The sequence below is a fragment of the Mauremys mutica genome, chromosome 8, assembly GCF_020497125.1.
Source record: "Mauremys mutica isolate MM-2020 ecotype Southern chromosome 8, ASM2049712v1, whole genome shotgun sequence".
In the NCBI taxonomy this organism is placed as follows: domain Eukaryota; kingdom Metazoa; phylum Chordata; order Testudines; family Geoemydidae; genus Mauremys; species Mauremys mutica.
Genome location: NC_059079.1, coordinates 57,585,639 through 57,606,962, shown reverse-complemented (window position 1 = coordinate 57,606,962; position 21,324 = coordinate 57,585,639). Strand labels below are relative to the sequence as shown.

General features: G+C 52.7%; 1 protein-coding gene across 1 annotated transcript in view; it reads left to right on the top strand.

Moving 5' to 3' along the window:
* Positions 1-2,202: 2,202 nt before the first annotated feature.
* Positions 2,203-21,324, top strand: part of QSOX1 (quiescin sulfhydryl oxidase 1) — a 40,779-nt gene continuing 21,657 nt past the window's right edge. Inside the window, exons 1-4 of the mRNA XM_045027157.1 lie at positions 2,203-2,501; positions 9,711-9,811; positions 19,144-19,192; positions 19,923-20,025. Coding sequence (XP_044883092.1) covers positions 2,252-2,501; positions 9,711-9,811; positions 19,144-19,192; positions 19,923-20,025 — 503 coding nt within the window. The 5' untranslated portion in view covers positions 2,203-2,251. The remainder of the gene's footprint in view (positions 2,502-9,710; positions 9,812-19,143; positions 19,193-19,922; positions 20,026-21,324) is intronic.

Genomic DNA, 21,324 nt, shown 5'->3' with positions numbered 1-21,324 from the left:
TCAGTAAGATTTTAATGCAAGACAAAATTTCTGCTGATGTAAACTGGCCCAGTTCCATTGCAGGTGACACCAGCAGAGAATTTTTCTCCAACAAGGTGAAAAAAGAAACACGGAGCGTGGAATTGGTTTGCAACGGTTGGCTGGCTCTTGTGTGGTATCTATGTTTAGATCAATTTCCATATTGCAGCCCAAATACAGTTTTAGTGGTTTGTACCAAAATGGAAAAATAAAGATTATCTAGGATACAGAAAAATGCCTGTGACTTCTGACTTTATGTATATTTCCATGTCATGGCTTTTCTTAAACAGGTAAAAAAACCTGAACAAAAATACTGTCCTAGAATAACTAAGTAGGTCCTATCTAAGCTCATCTTAAAAAAAAAAAAAAAAAAAAAAAAAAAAAAAGTTGTGTGTGTGTGTTTTACCAGCTCATGGCAGGACTATGTGTAATATAATTAGTGTTTAAAATCAGTTTTACTTCTGGGTTTCCAAGGTAAAATTCCCGTCTATCTAGGCACGTCTCTCAAATTCCCCTCATTTCAAGAGATGTCACACATTTGTCCCAAAGTTTCCTATCTGCCACAGTGCTGGCGGTCTCTCACCTGGATTGCTGAATATTATTGGCTCCCATCACTGTAATAACTGAGCATCTCAGTCTTTAATGTATTTATCCTCACAACACCTCTGTGAGCAGGACAGTGCTGTTTATCTCCATTGTACAAAAGACTAAGTAATTTACCCAAGGTCAGACAGGAAGCCTGTGGCAGAGCAGGATTTGACTGGGAGGTCTGTCCAGTCCTAGGTGAGTGCCCTAACTACTGGACTATCCTTCCTCTCATGCACCTGAGGTTAGAGAGTTATTTACACTAAAAAAATGAATCCCCCATGGTGATTTTATCATGGGTCTCACACTGTTGGGTGTTTTCCTTAAAGCCCAGCTCCTGGGGACAAAGGCTTACATGAGAATTTCCAGTTTCTTTTCTTTAAAGTATGTTTCTGGTGTCATGGTTACAAGAGATGCTTGAAAAGATAACCTGATTCAACTCTCAAGCCAAGTTTTGTTGTTGTTTTTTTAAATATCGATCTCAGGATTTTTTTTTGTTGCACATGATTTTGGTGGCACCTCTTGATTTTTGAACAGGTGCAGTTGGCTGATGTTTTGTGTCCTGACATAATTAAAATGCTGTGTCTTTGTTACGTGTTGCGGGGCATGGCTGGCCCCTGGCAGGTCTGGATCTAAGTATTTATACTGTATGTCAGCAATGCATGTGAGCAACTACCTTCACACCTGTATTAAAATCTGTGGATGTAGAACAAGGGGCTCTGGCAGCTGCTATGTAGTTAAACAGTGTGACTAGCATGGGACCATATGCCCACTCTAATGCAAAGAGATGTCTTTATCTCTTTCACTGCCCGGCCTATATCCAGTGCATTTCAGTGGCTTGAAACACATCTCCCCAATGTCCTAGGATGGGGAGAGGCAGCTGTGCTAGGCATTTGTTTCAGATAAAGGAGGTCTCCTTTGCTGCACTGTGGGGACCAACCCCTGCCTTTGCTCAGACTGCCACAAAAAGGAAAAAATAACCCAACCACTGCCCCTTTGCTGGGGGCTTGTGCCAATGTACCTGCCAGTACTCAAGGGTCTATGACCCACCCAGCAGGGAAGGGCAAGGGGGGCTGCTTTGTCCTGTGCCATCTTAATCACTTAAGAGGCACCAGGGCACAGTGTAAAGGGGGAGGCGCTCCCTATGCCGGTAGGAAACAGTCAGTCTTGCGTGGGTAACATTTTATTGCAGGTCGAGAAGTTTTACAGGGGCGATGCTGCTTTAAACCCCTCGCTGTGTGTGTGTGTGTGTGTAGCTGGGGGTTGGCACCTTGCTCCCAGGTGCCTCCTGGCTCAGCAGAGCCTGAGACCCAGCACGGCTGGCGGGAGGGGCTCGCCAGGTACCGGGCGTGCCCTGCCTGGGTCCCCACCCCGGCTGCCGCCCAGCCCCCGGCTCTGGAGCAGGGGCTGGACGGGAGGGGAGCTGAGCCACCGCCCACCCCCCGAGGCTGAGCGCGCGCGCCCCTCCCGCCCGGGGCCCAGGCCAGTGCGGTCGCTGCGAAGACGGGGCGGGGGCGGGGACGGCTGGGGCCCGCCCGGCCCAGCTCCGCCCCCGCCGGCCGGGGACAGGCAGCTGCAGCTACGGCAGCAAAGTTCCCCCGCGGCCCGGCCCGCAGCCCCTGTGCGGCGGGCTCCCTCCCGGCGGAAGATGGCGAGGCAACGCTGCCACCCGCACGGGCCCCGGCTGCTGCTGCTGCTCCTGGCGGCCGCCCTGGCCGGGGCGCCGCCCGGCGGCCTCTACTCGCCCGGCGACCCGCTGGTGCTGCTGCAGGTGGACACGCTGGAGAGCAGCGTCCTCAACTCCAGCAGCGCCTGGCTCGTGGAGTTCTACGCCTCCTGGTGCGGCCACTGCGTCCACTTCGCCCCCACCTGGCGGGCGCTGGCCGCCGACATCCAGGGTGAGTGGCCGGGCCACGGCAGCCCCGCTTCCCTCGGCCCCCCAGCAAGGGCACATGGCCACCTGCCCCGGGCCAGCTCTCTCCCCGTCCCGGGGCCAGCCTTCCTCGGGCCCCTCCTTTGTGCCACTGCCCGTGTCAGCCCCGCCCCATAGAAAGGGCCCCCACTGTCCTGGGCCGCCCCATGCCCTTTCTGCCAGCCCCCTTCTCGTTCCCTGCCCCGGCTCGCTGGAGAAGTCCTCGCTTCTCTCCTCTGCATCCTCGGCCCCCTTTTCGGCTGTATCTCTGCCTTCTCCCTTCCCCCCTGGCATCCTCATTCGCCCCCACTCCTTTCCCCTCTTAAGTCCTTGTGTGCCCCTCCCCCTTCACTGCGCCCTCTGTCGGTGCCTCTCCGAGACCCTTGGCTGTGGCATCCCTGCTCCAGGTCATTTGCAAACCGCAGAAGGAGGCCGCCTGGCCTTCCCCTGCTGCGACCGTTTCTTGTGTGTGGCTGACGGGTCCCAGCTGCACTCTGCGCTGTAGCTTTAGTGCCCGTTGCTGAACAGTTAGGAGAGCAACTTCCCTAAAGTTGGTCTCAAAAACCACATACAAACGAAGCCTCTTCCTGCTTTGCTTCTGCGTTGTAGCTACTTCACTTTTGGGGGAGGGTTTCCTTCTCCAGTTGTGACTTTGCGTTAACTTCAACGCTGTGGCTCCTTTCTCATCCGCCTGGGGCTCAGGCACTGTCTAACTGGCTGTGGAGGCGGCCAGAAGTGTAGTGTTGGTCTGATCAGCTGAGGCCCTAATACAGACTGGGCTTGGGAGCTACTGGAGAAAGAGTGTGTGTGTGTGTGTGTGAGAGAGAGAGAGAATTGGAGGTTTTTCCCCCACTGGCTTCTTGCAATGGGCGTGTGTGTTTGAAGGTCACATATGGAGTCTCTGTAGATCAACCGCTGAGTTGTGCCCTGTAGCATGGGCTGGGACAGCTCCTGTCACCACAGGTGGCTCCGTCAATGAGTGGTTGATGAATTGGTGCTTAGTAGTTGTCCAGTTGGTCCCTCCTCTGATGTTTGGGGCCTGCACCCCAGGGAGATGGCAATGTGTTTTGAGCACTTTTCATCCTGAGGGATCTCAAGGCATGTTTACAATTTTGTTAATTGATTGCCCAATTAGAGGCATGTGAATCACTGGACCAGCCACTGAAGTGCAGCGGCCCTGCAGGCGGAATGTGACAGCTGTTCAGAAATGCGCAGTGGCACTGAATGGAAGTGTTGGGATGGCAGTGAAGAATATTGTGGCCATTTGAAACCTGCAGAGCGAATTGTAGGTATTCTGGCCAAATTCCAATGTAAGAAACACCCATATTCTTCCCCAAAGTGCCATGAGCTCAGACAGCTCATTTTGTGTCTCATCCAAGAGGCAGAAGGAAACGTGCCAATGGGAAAGCCACCCACATCACTTCCTACAGCGCCTTCATTTCCTTAGAGGACTCATTATCTGCTTGGTATGGCCATGCTTAACATGCAATATAGGAGGAGGATTTATATTTTTACCTTCAAAGGGCTTTCCCAGCGCTGAATCTTTGCAGCTGCTGTGGGGTAGGTAAGTAAATATAATTATCCCTGTTGCACAGATCAGGGAACTGAGGCAGAGTGGCTAAGGATCTTGCCCAAGGATACCCAATGAATCAGTGGCAGAGCTGTGAGTAGAACTCCCATACCTGTGCACTAGACCATGCAGCCTTAGTGATGAGATTACAGCCTGAGGTTTGCGTAACTGGATGACAGAGCATTGGTTCATGCTCACAGGTGTTTTCTGGTGTTGTGCCCTGATTCTAGACACTGGTGGAACAGCGCTGATGTGACTGTGTGACTCAGTGGGAGGTCAGGAGGGATCGTAGAGATCCTTGTCATCCCCTTGAAGGCCTCTTCAGCACTTCCCGTGTGCATCGTCCTGAAGGGACTGGGGAGAGCTTGCCATAATGGGGTGGCCAGGACCAGCCTTAGGATCAAATGACCCTTCACTCCCTCTGTGCTTCCTCCCATCTGGGGATCTCAAAGTGCCTCCTAAACAGTCAGGGATTCAGCTTCCAACCCTCCTTATTCACAGGAGGGAAGCATTATTCCTGGCTCGCAGAAGGGAGAACTTGTCAGAGGCTACGTGATGCTCCGGGTTGCCCAGTAAGTCACTGGCACAGCTAACTTGGGCCAGGCCTCTGATCCATGGGTTCCCATTCCTGTGCCTTAACCACAATGACAGCGAGGTCCCCGGCTGCCAGAAGAGGAGAGGCATATTGTGACTTATTGCTGTCCTCTCCAGGTCTGCCGCCAGGGAGCGCTAGGGTGGGCCATGCACTGCCGAGCTTGCATGGGGTCTAGGCTTACACAGAGCAGGGTCCCACATGCTATGGGCCAGCCTGTGGTGTGACGCTGTAAGCCAGCCTTGCCTCTCTGGTGATCTTACCACAGGGATTGAAATTCCAGCATCTGGTGCCCCTCAGCGCATCATTTAGGGACTCTTTGCTGTAGTTGCCTGTACCTTCTGGACCCCACCCTAGTGTGCTCCAGATAAGACTCCTGCACAGTGACATGCCCAGGACTGGGGACAAACAGACATGGGAGGGCCATGAACCTCATACACACAGAGGCCATGTCTGCATGGAAGCTGGCATGGAAGCAGTAGAGTCTCATGCCCCAGGCTGCACATACTGGTCTGATGCCTGGAGCTGAAAGGAGGATGCTGCTGATTGCAGTTCTCTGGGGTGAGTTGACAGCCCTTCAACCGGCTCTGGAGGAACACACTTAGTGATGATGGCTGTCAAGTGGGGCTGGTGTCCTGTGGGCAGAGGGGAAAGGAGACACGTGCTGGTGGCCTGTGTTACGCAGGAGGCCTGACTAGATGATCACAGAGGTCCCTCCTGGCCTTGGAATTGATGACTCTATAGGTGCTGTAGGCACATGGCCTCCCATTGGCCCAGAAAATTGTATTTGGCTCTGTGCCAGCAGGGCATTGCACATGCACTCTGTGCAGAGCTCTCCTGCTGACATAATGACGGAAGAGTCTTCACTGTGAACCCACGTTTGCCTCCCTCTGACGTGTGTTGACAGAACCCAGCTCATGCAGCTGGAGGAAGTACACACACCCACACGCCAGGGCTGAAGAGGTACAAACGTGCCTTTAGCGCAGCATTCAATGGTGGTGTGCACTGATGCAATCTAAGCAGGGAGCTTCTGGCCCCTTGCAGACCCTCACAACAGCCCCGGGCTGGATTTGCTTGTCGTTGCAATTTTTCCTCCCCCTTTTCCATTCTGGCAGGAGAGGCTGTGTTCAGGACACTAGAGAATTTTGTCTCCGCTCGCTGATGGCTGCGGAAGCCCATAAATCAGACTTGGAAAAGCTCCATGAATCTAATTGGGCAAATGCTGATCTTTAAAGTGAAACCTCCTGGAGTGGGGAAGAGCCTGGCCTGCCAAATCCATCTTGGGTTGTCATATGAAAACGTGATGGAGAGTTTGTACGAAGAGACCTTGCCTGGGTGGGAGGGGAGAATTGTTTCTCGTTTGTGTTTCTCCCACCCAAATCCTTTTCTCAGCCGATCAGTGCAATTCATACGCTCCTCTTTCCCTGCACTCGGGAAGCCCTGAGCTCCAATCTGGCTTAGGGGGAGATTTTCAAAAGGGCTGTTGGGTACCTGTGTCCCATTTGTGCCTTGGAAAATGTCCCCTTAAGTCACACATGGGGAAGAATTTTGCTTCCTTGTAATCCTCACCTCACAAAGTCATTATGCAGCTGGTTACAATTGGCAGCCTTTCCTCAGGAGAATTAAGGATGTAGAGCTGCCAGACCAGTGGCCCGTCTAGCCCAGTACCCTGTCCCTGACAGTGGCTAGCAGGAATCCCCTTAATGGACACTATGGAATATCCTGTGGGGAACTTAATTTCTAGTGTCCACCAGGCAATGTCTGACTGCGTCCTGAGGCCTGAGAGTTTAGAGCCCTTCTAATTTTTCCTGTCTAATGTAACTGAATGTTCACAGCTGTATGTCTACTTGCCCAGGCCTTTTCTAAATCCTGCTAAACTCTCGGCCTCAGTGAGATCTTGTGGCAGTGAGATCACGGGTTAATTGTGTTTTTAACATGATTTCCTCTGATCAGTTTTAGTTTTGCTGCCTTTCAGTGTTACTGATTGTCCCCATGTTCTTGGGTTAGATGAGCAGGCCCATGATTACCTGCTCAGTGTCAGTTATGTTTTTCTATACCTCCATCACGTTCCCCTGCCGATGCCTGCTCATGTGGAAGTCTTCCCATGCCTCTTGCCCTAAGCCCTGGTCAGAACATAAGAGCCCTGACGGATCTGCATCCCAGCAGGCGAATAGGAGCAAGTGCTGCAGGTCAGGATCAAGGTGCCGTGGGCAAAGCTGGGATGCGCCTGGCACTGGAATAACCGGAATAGCAGGTCAGAGTGTTACAGGTCAGAGTTGAGCTGCCTTGGCAGAGACGTCTCAGAACTCAGGGGTGTTGCAGGATGAGGGCAGCTTGCACAGCGCTGGTCTGCATGAGCTTGGCTCTCGCTAGTGCAGTTTTTTCCTGGCTTTCTCCACCCAAAAGGTGCATTAAACCACCCGCTGCCTTAATGTGAGCTGAGCCTTTTATGTCCACTGGCGGGGAGCATGAAACCTGCCTGGAAGGAAAGCCCTGTGCTTTCAAATGGATCATCCCCAGGGCAATGCTCAATAAGAGAGAGGCAAACACCCCTCAGTCTGATTGTGAGCCCAGCTTCCACGGCCAGTGTGTGGGCCCCAGGATGGTTTCTAGGGAGCCCCGACACAGTCCTTGTGTAGCAGCTGTAGCCTGGCTACAGAGGAGCTGAATAGAAGGCAGATTGTGGGGACAGGAGGGAAGCGCTCAGTGGCTGGGACCTATTCAGTGCTGTGTGAAAGGGATGTTGCATTTTGGATCTTGGGGATTCTGCAGAGAGAGGCTAGAGTAAAGGATGTGAACATTCCCAGCACTGCCTGGGAGTGCAACTAAAGGGCAACCTGCCCCAAACACTGGCTCTGGCTCCCCCTTGCCCTGTGGAACTGTCTGCATGAGCTGGACACCTGCCCTGCTCCTTCAAGCGCAGGTAGCAGCAGCATTGCCAGTGTGCTCCCCCCTCTTTGCTGGGAGCGGGCACCTTTTGGAGCACTGCATTTGGCCTCAAATGGCCAGCAGGGATTGCTCAGACAATAAAAGCACAGAACTGCCTCTCAAATTGAGAGCTGCAAATGGCGCTTGTGCAGTGATTTGAGGGCTGGAGTATATTGGGGGGCTGGTATTTGCCTTGGACTCGAACCCCCCGTGTGCTGCTGCACAATGTTCTCTTGTGGGGCTGGCACAAGTAATGGTACTGTGTGACCTGTGCTAATGGCTGCGTGTCCTGCACTGCAGTAACACCTCTGTCCCTGCCAGAGCTCCTGCATATCAATCACACTAGGTTAGGTAGCCACCTGGTTGCAATGGCCAGAAGAATAGCTAATTGATGCCACCGTATTCCATCCCTGCTGTGCCCACCACCTCCTATATCTTGGCTCCTGTTCCCATCCTTTTAAGCATGTTCCATGGACCGGACCCCAGAGCAAACAGAGGAAGTTTGAGAAAGGGAGAGAGTGTTCTGGGCTCACAACTGCTGCCAGAGAGGCCTCTGAGCCACAGTGTTTATGGAAGAGGGATTAACAGCTCTGCATTGGATCCCTGCCCAGCTCTGCCCCTGGCACCAGGCTGAAGCTGCTCTCCCCTACGTTCCTCCTCTGGTCTCCCAGGAGTGTCTGCTAAGCCTGCCACTGCAAAGGGCCGGGAGGACGTTCTCCTTGTTGTGCCTGGTGTGGAGGAGGCGAGGTCCCTGGAACAAAAGGGCCCAGTTCTCCCTCCCTGGCACCTTGCCCACAGATGAGACTTGTGAGTTTACTGCGCTGACCCATGACTACTGTGGGATTCCTGTCTCTGCAAAGTCTAGGGAGCTTCTCTTTTGGGATGGGGAGAAGCTGTGAGCTCAGTTGAGCTGTATATTGGGGCTGGGGTCCCTGCCCTCACCCAGTGACTGCAGCCCAGAGAGAAGAGGATAGTGGCCAGAGTGAGGATGCCAGTTTGCGGGGGGGACAGAGACGCAGCACACAGTATGAGTTGCTTAGATCTCAGCCCCCAAGTGAACACACGTGCAATGTGATATTATCCACCACTTTGCAAGGCTTGCGTGTTTCACTCCCTGCAGCCCTCAAACTGTGGCTGTCAAGCCAAGGGGGCCTGGGTTGTCCCTGGAGATGAGCCCTCTGAGGAAAAGGCCGGGTGCTGCAGATGACTGTTCCTAGGTGAGCATCCCAACCCAGCCTCAGCGTGGTTCCTTGGTCACTGGACAGCTAGAAGGGCAAAGGGGTGGTAGAGATGGAAAACTGAGTTCCTGATACCCTTCTCCCCTCACATGAACACCTTTTGTAAGAAAAGAGGTTTGAGCCCCAGGCTCCTGACCGGATTCCAGCTCTGAGCATTACGCTCAGTCAGTCCAAAAATACCCCCATAGCATTTGCTGGTGAAGTGGCCTGGTGCTATATAAATCAAGTGGTTTGACGTGTGTAAAGCATGCTGCTCTGCTTCCTGTCTTAAGCTGCTGTGCTTACTCTGCGCTGGTAAACGGCTGCCGTGCCGTACCCCAGAGCCAGCTGAAATTCATTGGTGGCTATAAGGCTCCCGTTGCATGAGTGTCGAAAGTGCTTTGGGATGAGCAGTGCTCTAGCAATGGAGGAGGATAGAATTCAGCTTCCGGCCATGGAACTGTAGGAAAGGTTTGGGGGGGTTACCCATAATACGTTTCTTCCCAGTGGAAAGAGCAAGATTTTGCTCCCGGGGGTAGGTAGGTAATGCTGGAAGTCTGTGCAGTCCTCAGCAGTGTCTGGGAGTGAGATACGAGTAGAAATAACTCCGAAATACTGATGGGCCGCTGTCTATTATGTAATTACAATAGGGAGCAGTAGCTACGGTATAACAGAGGCTTCCCCCAACTTAGCCCTCCGAGTGGCTCCTGCCCCGTTTCCTGGGGCTGGCGTGGCTGGGGGTCTCCCCATGAGCAGTGAAGCTGTGACAGGGAAAAGCAGCCACTGGAATTCTGCCCCAGCGGCTGCTCCTGTTCTCAGCGCAGAGTGGCGGGAACTGGAGAGGGGGTTCAGATCCGCTAATGTCTGTCTGTCTGTGTCTCCTTTCAGAATGGAGCCCCGCGGTGAACCTTGGCGTCCTCGACTGTGCAGACATAGCCAATCAGAAAATGTGCGGGAAGTTTGGGATAACTGGGTTCCCTACGTTGAAGGTAAAGTGAACACAGGCTGGGGTGGGTGGCAGGAAAGCGGAGCTGGTCCAGCTTCAATCTGTAGGGGTGTGTACTTAGCATTCTGCAGCGGGGCTCACACCAGTGCTCTAAAAATAGCTGCACAGGCAGTGCTTTGAACGGTGGCTCAGACTCTGAAGCCTAGCAGGGGGGTGGGAGGACCTGAGCAGGGAGGCTCGCTCCAAAACGCGTGACATTCCATGGAGCTGGTACCCCAGGAGGCCCCTGATCAGTTCTACTGTGGTCCTGGTCTCCAGCCTGTGTTTTACTTTTGGGTCTGAACAGCAGCATTGACCATAAGCCATCTGAAACCACCCCCTCCCCTCTTGTTTATCTCAGCGCTTCACCGGGCAGACTGTGTTTGGGGGCATACCCCCTCCAGCCCCCTGCACGACCCCAGCCCATTCCCACAGCCCTCTGCCCACCTTGACTCCTGCACCCCCTCACACCTCCCCTGACCCTTGCCCTGACCCCTGCACCCCCTCGCACCTCTTCAGCACCCCCCACACCTCCCCAGCCCCCTGCCCTGACCCCTGCATCCCCTCTCATACCTCCCCAGCCCTGACCCCTGCACCCCCACACCTCCCCAGCCCTGACTCCTGCATCCCCCCTCTCGCCCCCAGCCCCTACCCTGACTCCTGCCCCCCCCCCATCCTGAGAACCAAACAGGAGCTGCCCCAGGTAAGTGCTCCACACCCCAACCTCCTGCCCCAACCCTGAACCCCCTCCCTCACCCTAGCTCCTGGCCAGACCCCGCACCCCAACATTTTTTTTTACAATATTTGGAAAGATCATTAAGTGGTCCCTCGAGACCCTCTGTGATTTTCAAGTGGTCTGTGGAAAAATAAGTTAGACTACAAGAACAATCAAGGTACCTCACTTTATTTTAATTTACTTGCTATTACTTATTGGAGAAGGATGAAGGAAAAAAAGAATGAAAAATGGGGGTGGGGGGAGATAAGAGAGAATGTTCTTTTTCTTGGCTGGGTCCCAAGGAGGAGCCCCAAAAATGAAGCTAAGCACAGGGCTAGGGGGCCCCACTAACTCTAAATCCACCACTGGCTGTCATGCCACCTGGGCTGGGGATACTGTCAGTGTAACCATGAGGCGAACTAGGCAGCTGCCTAGGGCGCCAGGATTTGGGGGCGCCAAAAAGCGGTGCCCAAAAAATTTTTTTTACACTACAGTGGAGTCACATCTTATGTGGGGGTTAGGTTCTAAGGTCAGTGCGTAAGAGGAAAATCATGTATAGTGAAAATTACCATAAAGTACAGTATACACTAGAACCAGGGGTCCTCAACCTACAGCACGCATGGCAAAGGTGGCACGCAAGCGGATTTTTTTTAATGGCAGGCTATGTGTCCTGGCCGCCGATGAGCCCTCTGCCGACCTGGGGTTCCGTTCACCCAGGCCGGCAGCAGGCTGAGTGGGGCCGGTGGCTGGGACCCCGGCTGGCAGGAGCCGGCGGCCAGAACCCCAGACTGGCAGCAGGCTCAGTGGTGGCCGGGACCCGCAGCCTGCCAGTAAAAAAAAAATAAAATAAAAATCAGTTCCCTTGCCACATTTGGCACATGTGCCGTAGGCTGAGGACCCCTGTTCTAGTGTATACAGTTTATACGGTGTGTACTGTACTTTATGGTAATTTTCACTATACGCGATTTTCCTCTTATGCGCTGACCTTAGAACCTAACCCCCGTGTAAGATGTGACTCCACTGGATTCATTTTTGAAAGTTTATAATAAACGATGCTCGGGGGGGGGGGAGGGGGCAGGGCTGCGCAAGGTGGAAGTTTCGCCTAGAGTGCAAAATATCCTTGCACTGGCCTTGGATACTGTGTCAGCTGATCCCCACAGTCTCCAGCCTACCTGGGCAGTACAGCAGACATGGCTCCTCTCCACTCCCTAGGCCCCCCCCCCCCTTAGGCTTAGCCTTCTTACTTCTAAAAATGATTGCTTGTCCCTCTCCCCCCCTCAGGCTTTTCTAGCAGCTGTGTTGCCAAGTATCCAGTTTTAGACTGGAAACTCCAGTAGAAAATGGGACCTGGGTGTCCGGTTAGCAGTGCTGACTGGAAACTAAATGTCCAGTTATAGGAGTAACCACATTACCCTCCGTGGGAGGAGGGGCAGCTCAGTGCAGAGAGAGACAAAGAGAATGGGCTAAAACCGGGTAGGTACCTGCTCTATGTGGGCAGAGGTGGGGTGGGTGGATCCTGTTTACCCCCTCCTCAGCCCTGCTGCGCTTGCAGTTTACCCCAGCTCCTCCCTTGCTCCAGAGACCAACCCTAGCTCCTGCCCACTGTGCTTTTACCCCCGGCCCCTTTTACAATCATTCCCCAGGGGGGCCCACAAATATGTTTGGCGCCGGGCCCACAAAAAGTTAATCTGACCCTGGTGCCTCCTAGAGCAGTTTATTCTTGTGGCTTCTCCTAGCCTGTTTCTTTTAACTGTTTCCTCTCCCTGTCAATTCAGCTGAATGATGACCTTGCATCTGTTTATATAGCACCCCAAATGCATTCCTGGCCATACACGTAGGAGTCGCTTCATCCAGCACTGAAATGCAGCCATCTCTGGAGTGAAACACAGTAGCTGTTAAACAGTACTCAGCATCCCTTCTCAGGCATCTAGAACAGGCATATCCAAGTGAGATTGCCGTGGGGATCTGGGGAGGCAGAACGTAGTGAGGCACAGAGGAATTTGGCCAGGAGGCTGGAGCTAACAGCTCAACTCTTGTAAAAAGTACCATGGGGGTCTGCCACAAGTGACTTCACTTTTGTGTCTATTCCCTAGGCCGCACGGGTGCTGCACGATTTCATTCCCATCTGTTAAGTGCTTTGAGGCTTCCCATATTGGGTGGCTCTGTTGTTATTGGCAGTCAAATTGTGATTCCGCCCCTTGGTCCCGTGCCCAGCAAAAAATTGTGTAAATATATATAATTTAAATATTTCCTCATGCAAACAAACCCCGGTCCAACATAAGCAAGAATGCAAAAGCCTCGGAGATGCTTTGCTAACAGGCAATGAATTCCCATAACTTGGAGTTCAGATGCAGGACTTAATTATTATTACTATGCACAGGGCAGGAGAATGGCACCAGAGTAAAAGGTACCCTCCATTTTTCTTTCTTGCATTTCTGTTGGGAACTCCCTGTAATGAGCCCTCTCTGAGGTAGTAGTAGGGAGAGCAAATCCAGAGTCTGGTATGTCCCTGTTCACCCTCCCTTCAGGTTCCCAGCATGCCTCTTGTCCTGGCTGTGTTCCTTTCGCAAGGAACAGGGACTCTAAGTGCCTGAATCCATTCCAGCTGAGAGGATGGTGTGGTGCCTTTGATCTGGTGCAAAGGGGAATACATCATATGACCGTTTCAGATGCCTCTGTCACAAACATTTCCTGAGGCAGACCTAGTGCAGTTCCTGCAAAGTCCTTTAAAGAGACGGTGTCAGTGAGTCCTTCTGAGCAAACATCACTGTGTTTCCAGTGACCCTTTGGATTATTTGAAGCCGGAAGAATTCTGTGACTTGTTTTTTGATGTTTACTTTCTGCACTAGCTGGTGAGCTTGCTTTGTCTGAGCTGTAACCCAAGCTAATTGATTGCCTGTTAACTAACAAGATGCCAGACTCCAGGGTTGACATTCCCTAATGTTGGTTCCTGGTTGGATCTGCTGAAATGAACACTTTATGACTGGCTACTCTAGAATTTACACTCATGATCGTTAACTTGAGTTAAGGAGCAGTCAGCTAGCTGCAGTTACAGCTGGACCAAAATCTCTGGCTGTCTTTGTGTGGGATTTTTGACAGTGGGATAACTAAGGCATGGGAGCTGCCCTGCTGGAGACAAGGGACAGGTCGTTTTTAGTGTGATGTAGCTGGATGAGGTCAGCACTAAACCCTCCACCTGGGGTTGACCTCACCTAGCTACATCCTGGTAAAATGAAAGAGCCTTGTTTCCACTAGGAGTTTGCAGCAGGATCGCTAATACTCATTACCCTGCAGTAAAAACCCACCCTTTTTGGCAGTGAAAATAGCCTGTGTTTTTGTCTACACTGGGAAGATGAGTGGTATATTCAAACATGGTATGTAACCACTACTCTACACCTAGTGTAGACAAAGACAATTGTGTTTAAGAACGTTAGCTGGTTGGGCTAACCCTAAGGGCTTTCTACACTGTAATGTGAATGTTAACATGGTGGGCTTGGCCCTGTACCAGGTGCTGAGTGGTGTTTAAAAACATGTTAATTCAAATGTGTTAGCTCACATGTTTTAAAATTCCGCTCGTTTCCCAGGTACACATAAACCCTGTGGTGAAACCAGACAGGTGAGTTTCACTTCCTGGGCCTCGTGCACTAGCATGGAGCCATTGGCAGGGTCAGGCTCCTCATGTCATCACCTACCCATCCCCCATACACACTCACTCCCAGCTGGACAAAATTTGGCCAGCTCAATGCCCATGCTAGCAATTCCCTCCATTCTCCAGCCATGTGGTGAGTCGTGTTTCAGTGTAATGTCTGCAGGATTGCCAACTTCAGGAGATCAGAGACCATGAGATTGGCCAAAAAATCATGACATTTAAAAAAAAGAAAAAAGATGTGTTTTTCAGGTCAGTCTCTTGATTTTTGACTCCCCCCTGCCTCTGCCCAACCCCAGTTTGTGTGCATGTGACAATCAGTGTTGCCTGCTCTGCCACATGTACTGGATAAGGTGATTTTGGCCCCTGTTACAGGCGTTATCACCCCCGCATCTGCCTGTCTCCTGCCCAGTAATTCATTCTGTCCGACAGGCCTCCGTTGTTTCAGCAGCAGGTGACCCCCAAAAATCCTGAAGTTTGAGAGTTCTGTCATGAGATTATGAGTAATGCGATTTCTTAATAAAATTAAGCCTGTCTCGCAAGTTGACATGTCTGGGTCTATAATCAGACTTAGTCCCAAAAGAGCTTATTTATTTAAATGCCTTGGCCTGTACCTTCAGAGACCTGCCTCTAAGGCCAGCAAAACTCCCCACTTGGGGCTCTCCTGTGTTGGGGAATCTCAAAATGTACAGGAGAATTTCTGATCTCTTTTTGCTTTTTTATTTTTGTAAGTTAGTTTCCAGCCCTTTTCCTTCGATAAAGATAACAAAGTGAGGGTCTGTTCCAACTTCTGTTCGGGTCAATGGATTGGAGCCATCAGCAGCTCCAATCAAGGACCAGCAACTTGGGAATTTGCACTTTTAGTTCAAGAAATATGGGCTGTATTTTTCTGTAAATCTCCCTCTGGTATAGCTGCACCTGTGGTAGTGGCTGTGGGAGCGCTAATATATGCCCCTCGCTGGTGGAGATCTGTGACCTTTAACCCACAGATATTATTACAAATATAACTTTATTTTCATAAATCATTCAATCATCGAATTCTAAGTTTGAAGGAGTCAGGTGTACCAGCTGTACACTTTACAACTGCTAAAGAATTCTGAGTAGTTAAGCAACAATTAAAAGGGCCTTAGACAGAAACACCTCTCAAAAGAGACAAAGTCTAACAAGATAATGAGTCTGTTTGCTGAGCTTGTTTATTATTCAAATGAAACATTTCAAAGGAATTCAGAGTGAGCAATCAAGTCTTGGAAGCAGTAAGCCATCTAGAGGTAGCCACTCAAGATTTCCATTTCAATAAAGAAAGAGGTGGCTGGGAAAAAAAATTCTGACATTTGCAAGTTGGCATGTCTGGGTCTGCAATGACAGGTCAAGTCCCTTTGGTTTGGTTTTTGTTCCCTCTGGGGCAGGGCGGCAGATGCACAAGAGCCATCTCAGGTAGTAATGGGCACTAACCCTAGCGTCTTGCACACCTGGGCGGGCCAGCTCTGCCTCTCACCTGCCCTAGCTTTGACTCGCAGAGCCCTATGGCTGGGCTGGTGGCCAACAAGAGGGTGATTGTAAAAATCCACCCAAAGTTCCTTTCTGTGGCTGGCTGGAAAAAGAAACTTGCCGGACTCCTGGGGTAATTACAGTCCTGGGATCAGCCTAAGAAGAGCTCCAAACCTAGGGGGAAATGAGTGGGTGTGGATTGGGATGCTCCCTGCTCCAGGGGGTCCTGTGAGACCCCTCAATCCGCTGGGTACTTTAATTGGCTGTTGACGGGTAGAACCGAGTGCTGGAGCGATGACCCTTACCTCAGATGCCACAGGAATGGGCCTGATGTGCTAAGCCCCTCGCCTGGCCCAAAATACAGCGCTTGAGCCTGTCTTTAACAAGGCTCCCAAAGCCCAGAGGGACCTGCTGATGTGGCAGTGCTACAAGGCCGTTGGTTGGGGTTGTGTTGTCCTCTCCCCCTCCCTCCTCCCAGCACCTTCTGCAAACAGCTTTCGCTTCCAGCCCAGCCTGGTTGGCAAATATTTGCCATGAGATTTCACTGATCCTGCTGCCCTGCCTGCATGGAGGGAGGGGGGAGAGTGCACAGCTGGCATCAAACACAGAGGGCACATGACTCTTTGCAGCAGGTACTGTGGGGCAGCCTGTATCCTGAGCCCTGGATACATAGAGCAGGCCCACCTCTGCTGGTGAGCCTTTAAAGGGACTGGCAAAGAGGCAGCATGAATGATCCCCAGAGCCGGGAGGTCACTGCGGCTGTATGAGGTTGGCTGTGTTCCTGGGCCCTGGCCAAAGGAGAGAGTGGGCATTCTAGGGTGACCAGATGTCCCGATTTTATAGGGACAGTCCTGATTTTTTGATCCTTTTTCTTATATAGGCTCCAATTACCTCCCACCCCTGTCCCGATTTTTCACACTTGCTGTCTGGTCACCCTAGGGCATTCATCTCCCACGCAGCCCCCGTGTGCCACCCTCCTGCCTGCCCTGCTGGCCTTGGCTGTAACCCCTGGCCTGCCGCTGTGCGCGGGGGACTGAGCTCTCCAGGGGTGCTGCTGCATCAGATAAGCAGCTTGGGTGTCCGGCCCTTCTCCTCCATGCAGAGCTGCAGCCTTAGCATCGGCACAGCCCTCCTCTGGGCTGGAGGCATTGTCGTGTTCTTGGCCAACTTGCTGCGTCCCTTTTCCCAGGGCAGGGCTTCACACACCCGCTGTTCCCAGAGCTGACAGGCAGCTGGTCAGTCAGCCCGGCTGGCTCCTCCAACAGCAGGACTCTCTCTCCCCATCCAGGACCTGCTAGGTCCAATGGGCTGCAGCCCTTACGCTATTGAGCCTGGTGATTCTCCTCCTGGCTGAACACAGCCAATGGGGGGATGTCCCTGCAGTGCCTTGGCACGCGCAGGATGGCGGCCTCTCCCCCACCTGCAGCACGGCTGGGCTGTGGGGTCTGCTGCCCATGCTCCCCAATGGCATAACTGCAACGGGAGCATTGGCAGCTCCCTCGTCTCTATCACGGTCAACTGCCGCGTACCAGGCTCTGGTGCCGGCGCACGGCAACATGGCCACATACTGAACCCTCACAGAGCTTCCCTAGGCTGGGATGGGGCATCTACCTCCATGGAAGCATCCCCTTCCCCTATGGTACACGCACACTTGTGCCCCCTGCCCCTGCAATAAGCGATTCTGTCTCATCCCTTATCCCTCCCCCCCGGGCCAGCGTCCACACCAGGCCCTGGGGGAGGCAGAGCTGGTGTGCAATGCCGACAGTGGGCTGGGGACACTCAGCTCTGCCCCTTTAACTCATTGGATCTAGACAGGCTGTGATTTCTGCTTCCCCACTGTCTAGCTGAGAATGGGGCTCTGGCAAGGGCTAGTTGGCAGAGGGTCAGCCTGGAGAAGCTGGTAGTCTAGGGAAAACATCCAGACTAGCCGGGCAACCGCTCCATCGATTGGGGTAGTCTGCCTGCCTTTACTCTACGAGGATCGCGATCGAAGGGTCCCATTGTTCCTGCTTGGTGGCAGCTGAGAGCGCTCTTAGTTTCCTTCTTTGGTGAGGAGCTTGCACTGAGTGCAGCGAGCCAAGCTCTTGTCCTCTCCAGACTGCATTGCTGCACTGTGGGACTTCGCCTAGGACAGAGGATGGCCTCCCACTTCCAGAGCAGGCCTGGCCTTTGGGAGATGTTGCGCCCACGCTCCAAACAGCATGGACATCCAAGCCATTCCATTACGGGTGCCATTCATGGGGCTGGGTTTGATCTATAACCAAGATCCTATGTACCCTGTAGCCAGGTGACGTTAATTCTGCAGCACAATCTCTGGATTTCACTGTGCCCCGGGGCAGCCGGCTGGGAATTCTGTCTGCTTCAGCGGAATTAAAAAAGGTGGACTTTCCGTAATTGAAATATGAAGATGAACGATGCGCTTTGGCACAGAACCCTGCCCACCATTGACCTTGGTATTAAATGTCATTCATCTGACGTGTTTTTATCTTTCATTGTACTGCAGAATTGGCCAAGCTGGGCAAGTTTGAAGTTTTGGCATCTGGAGAGGGGAGATAGAGAAGAGTTTTGCACCTGTGCGCTGTCCCTGCAGGCCAGAGCCACTGACAGACTTGTTGACAGCCCCCAGATAGGAATTCTGAGGGCTGATGGTGGGAAGGTTACAAGATGTGTGTCTGGATCGTGATTGGCAAAGAGACCTTGACTCTCCAATGCCCGCTCCTCCTTCCCACCCCCTTGCTTAGTCTGACAGAGCCAGCATGTGGGTTTGCCCTTCAGGGTTAGATGAAAGATCTGTTTGCTCCCTGAGGCATTTGCCAGGAGGTGGGGTAGGCTGCTGAGCAGATTTGTGTCTGGGGAGTTTCACTTAGTCTGTATTGGGTCAGTTTATTTATTGCACTTTGTGCCTGTTTTAATGATTATTCTGCAGGTGCCTAGAGACCTTTTATAAATTGGCAAAGCCTAGTAGCTGGAGCATTAGACTGGGACCCCAGGAGGCCTAGGTTCTATTCCTGGTTCTGCCACTGGCCTTCTAGGTGACCATGGGCAAGTGACTTCACCGCTTTGTGCCTCAGTTTCTCCATCTTTTAAATGGGGATAATGATATTGATCTTCTTTGTAAAATGCTTTGAGATCTACTGCTGAAAAAGCTATGTAAGAGCTAGGTGGTATTATTAGGGATGATTAAACTCACTTGGGAAAGTAATAAACTTTACCTTCCGTATAGCATTCTTCAGCCCTACTTCTCAAAGCGCTTTACAAAGCAGGTAAACATTTTACAGATGGGGAAACTGAGGCAGAGAAAGGCAGCCATTGGCCCAAAATCACCCATCAAGTTGGTGGTAGAGCGGGAATAGAACACAGATCTCCTGAATCTCAGTCTGATGGATCAGTCCATGCTGCCTTACAAGTGCTCTGTGCGTTGCAATGAATGTTGTTAAATGTTCTCCAGATGCTCCTGCGGACACTCTTCTCTTATGTTTCTTTTCAGTTTTTCAAGGCCTTCTCCAAGAGCCCTGAGGACGGGATGAAGATATTCCGTGAGTATTCACAACCTCCTGGCTCTTTAATCCTTGCTGGACTCCCCTGTTGGAATTCGCCCTGCTGTGGTGGTTTCCTTTCCATTGCCGCCTGCACACCTGCTGCGTTCTAGAGTAGGGGGTGGTCAGCGAGTGCTTTCCCCAGGTGAGGGTGGGAGGGCAGGAGGTTTTGGTGGAGGATGACTCATGAGAGGGAATCACCTGGCAGGGGATAAATGAATAAAGCATCTCAAGCTTTGTAAAAGAAATGTGTTTCTGCCATGAGCCACTAACCAGCCACTGGAGGGGCTGCCAGGGTGGGTTGGGGATATATTGTACAGTATGGTCCAGTAGCGCTCAGTCCCCATGTGACACTGCTATGGCTTCAGGCAGGGCTGGCTCCAGACCCCAGCGCGTGGCGGCATTTTGCCGGGAGGGCGGCAGGCGGCTCCGGCGGACCTTCCGCAGTCATGCCTGCGGGAGGTCCACCGGAGCCGCAGGACCAGCGCACCCTCCGCAGGCACATCTGCAAGAGGTCCCCCGGAGCCGCGGGACCGGCGACCGGCAGCGCGCCCCCTGCGGCGTGCCGCCGTGCTTGGGGCGGCCAAATTCCTAGAGCCGCCCCTGGCTTCAGGGATCCAGCATAGTTGGGATCAGGGGTTGGGATGGGTCATTGTTACCTTGGATACAGTCCTTGGCTTTTTGTGCATTGTGCTTTGGTGGTGAGCTGTGTGTTTTGTTCCCCCAACAGATCCTGGGGACAGCATTCAGAACCTGAGGCAGAGCATAATCACCAACCTGGAGATGCACAAGGAGACGTGGCCACCTGCCTGTCCACCACTGGAACCAGCCAGGTTATTGGAGGGGGACATAATAGCAGAATGCAACTGTGTGTGGGGGAGGGGGCGGGGTTGGTTGGTTGAGGGGGCCTGGGGTGAGAGAAACAACAAGGAATGGACTCGTGCTTAACCGGGCCTCCAGTAGCAGTCCTTGAGACCTCTGCCGCATGTGGATGATGACTGTGTTCAAGGGCCTGCCCTTGATTCAATCCCTGTTATCGTGTGGAACGGAATTCCTGCGGGTTGGGCTGGCGACGTTGCCCTAGGCGGTCCGAAGAGGCTCCTGGTTACTCCCAGGACAGTGACACGCACTGCAGAGGTGTGAGTGAAACTGACGGCCTGGTGCCAGAGTGACTTCCTGGAGTGACTGTGATAATAGCACATGGACAAAACGAGGAAGGCAACTCTTTAGCCAAGAATTAATAGGCACAGACATTTGGAGTTGCCTCCTTGGTAACGTTCCAGACCTCCTACGTGTATCTTGTCCATGTGATGCGCCCAGAACTGTCAGTGTGGGGCGGGTCCATTACCTACAAGGTTTTTTCCCATGATTTGTCTCTAACAAACCTGCCTTTAACTACAACCCCAGGCTGGAGAGTGGTGGCTGCTCGTATTCGTCACTGGGGGGGAGGGTAAGTCCTGTATTGCTTGTGTGGGGGAAGTGTCAGTGCCCTCTGCTTTATCGAATGAGACCTGCTGACGGCCTGGGAAGGGCAGATGAGCCCTAGTGCTGCCCACAGCAAACAGATGCCCCTGGAGTGGCAGTGGCTTGAGTGTTTGGAGCAGGAGTCTGGGTTGTTTCCCCTGGGATACACATGTGCGTGGTAGTTGATGGTCCGCGTCGTGGCCGGGGGGAATGGCTGGTGGCACAGAGGTGCCGTGCCCGCTGCTGTCCCTGGTCTTCCTCCATGTCCTTAGATCCTAAAGTTGCCCTGCAAGCTGAAGTCACTGCTGCCCTCTGGCTCCTCCCTGGCTGAAAGCCCTTGGTCGAATCTTGCCTGTTCGGTGTATGATCCGGGAGCGTCTAACCTGACCTGCCAGACCTAGATAGCAGCCAGGACTCTGCTGTACAGTGGAATTCCTGGCTCCCAGCCCTGTGCTCGATCCACCGGACCAGGCTGTCCTGGCTACAGGAAAGCTCACCACTACTTGAGCCTGGAAAGCCCCTGTGGCTATAACCTGTTAATGCTGGGGGCAGTGGGGAAAGGTGTTAAGCCAGGAGGCAGAAATGGATCTGTGAAGCTAGCCAGGCTGCCTGCAGATCAGCGATGCAAAGGAAACTCCTCAGATCTGCATCTGGTGATTGCCAGGGGC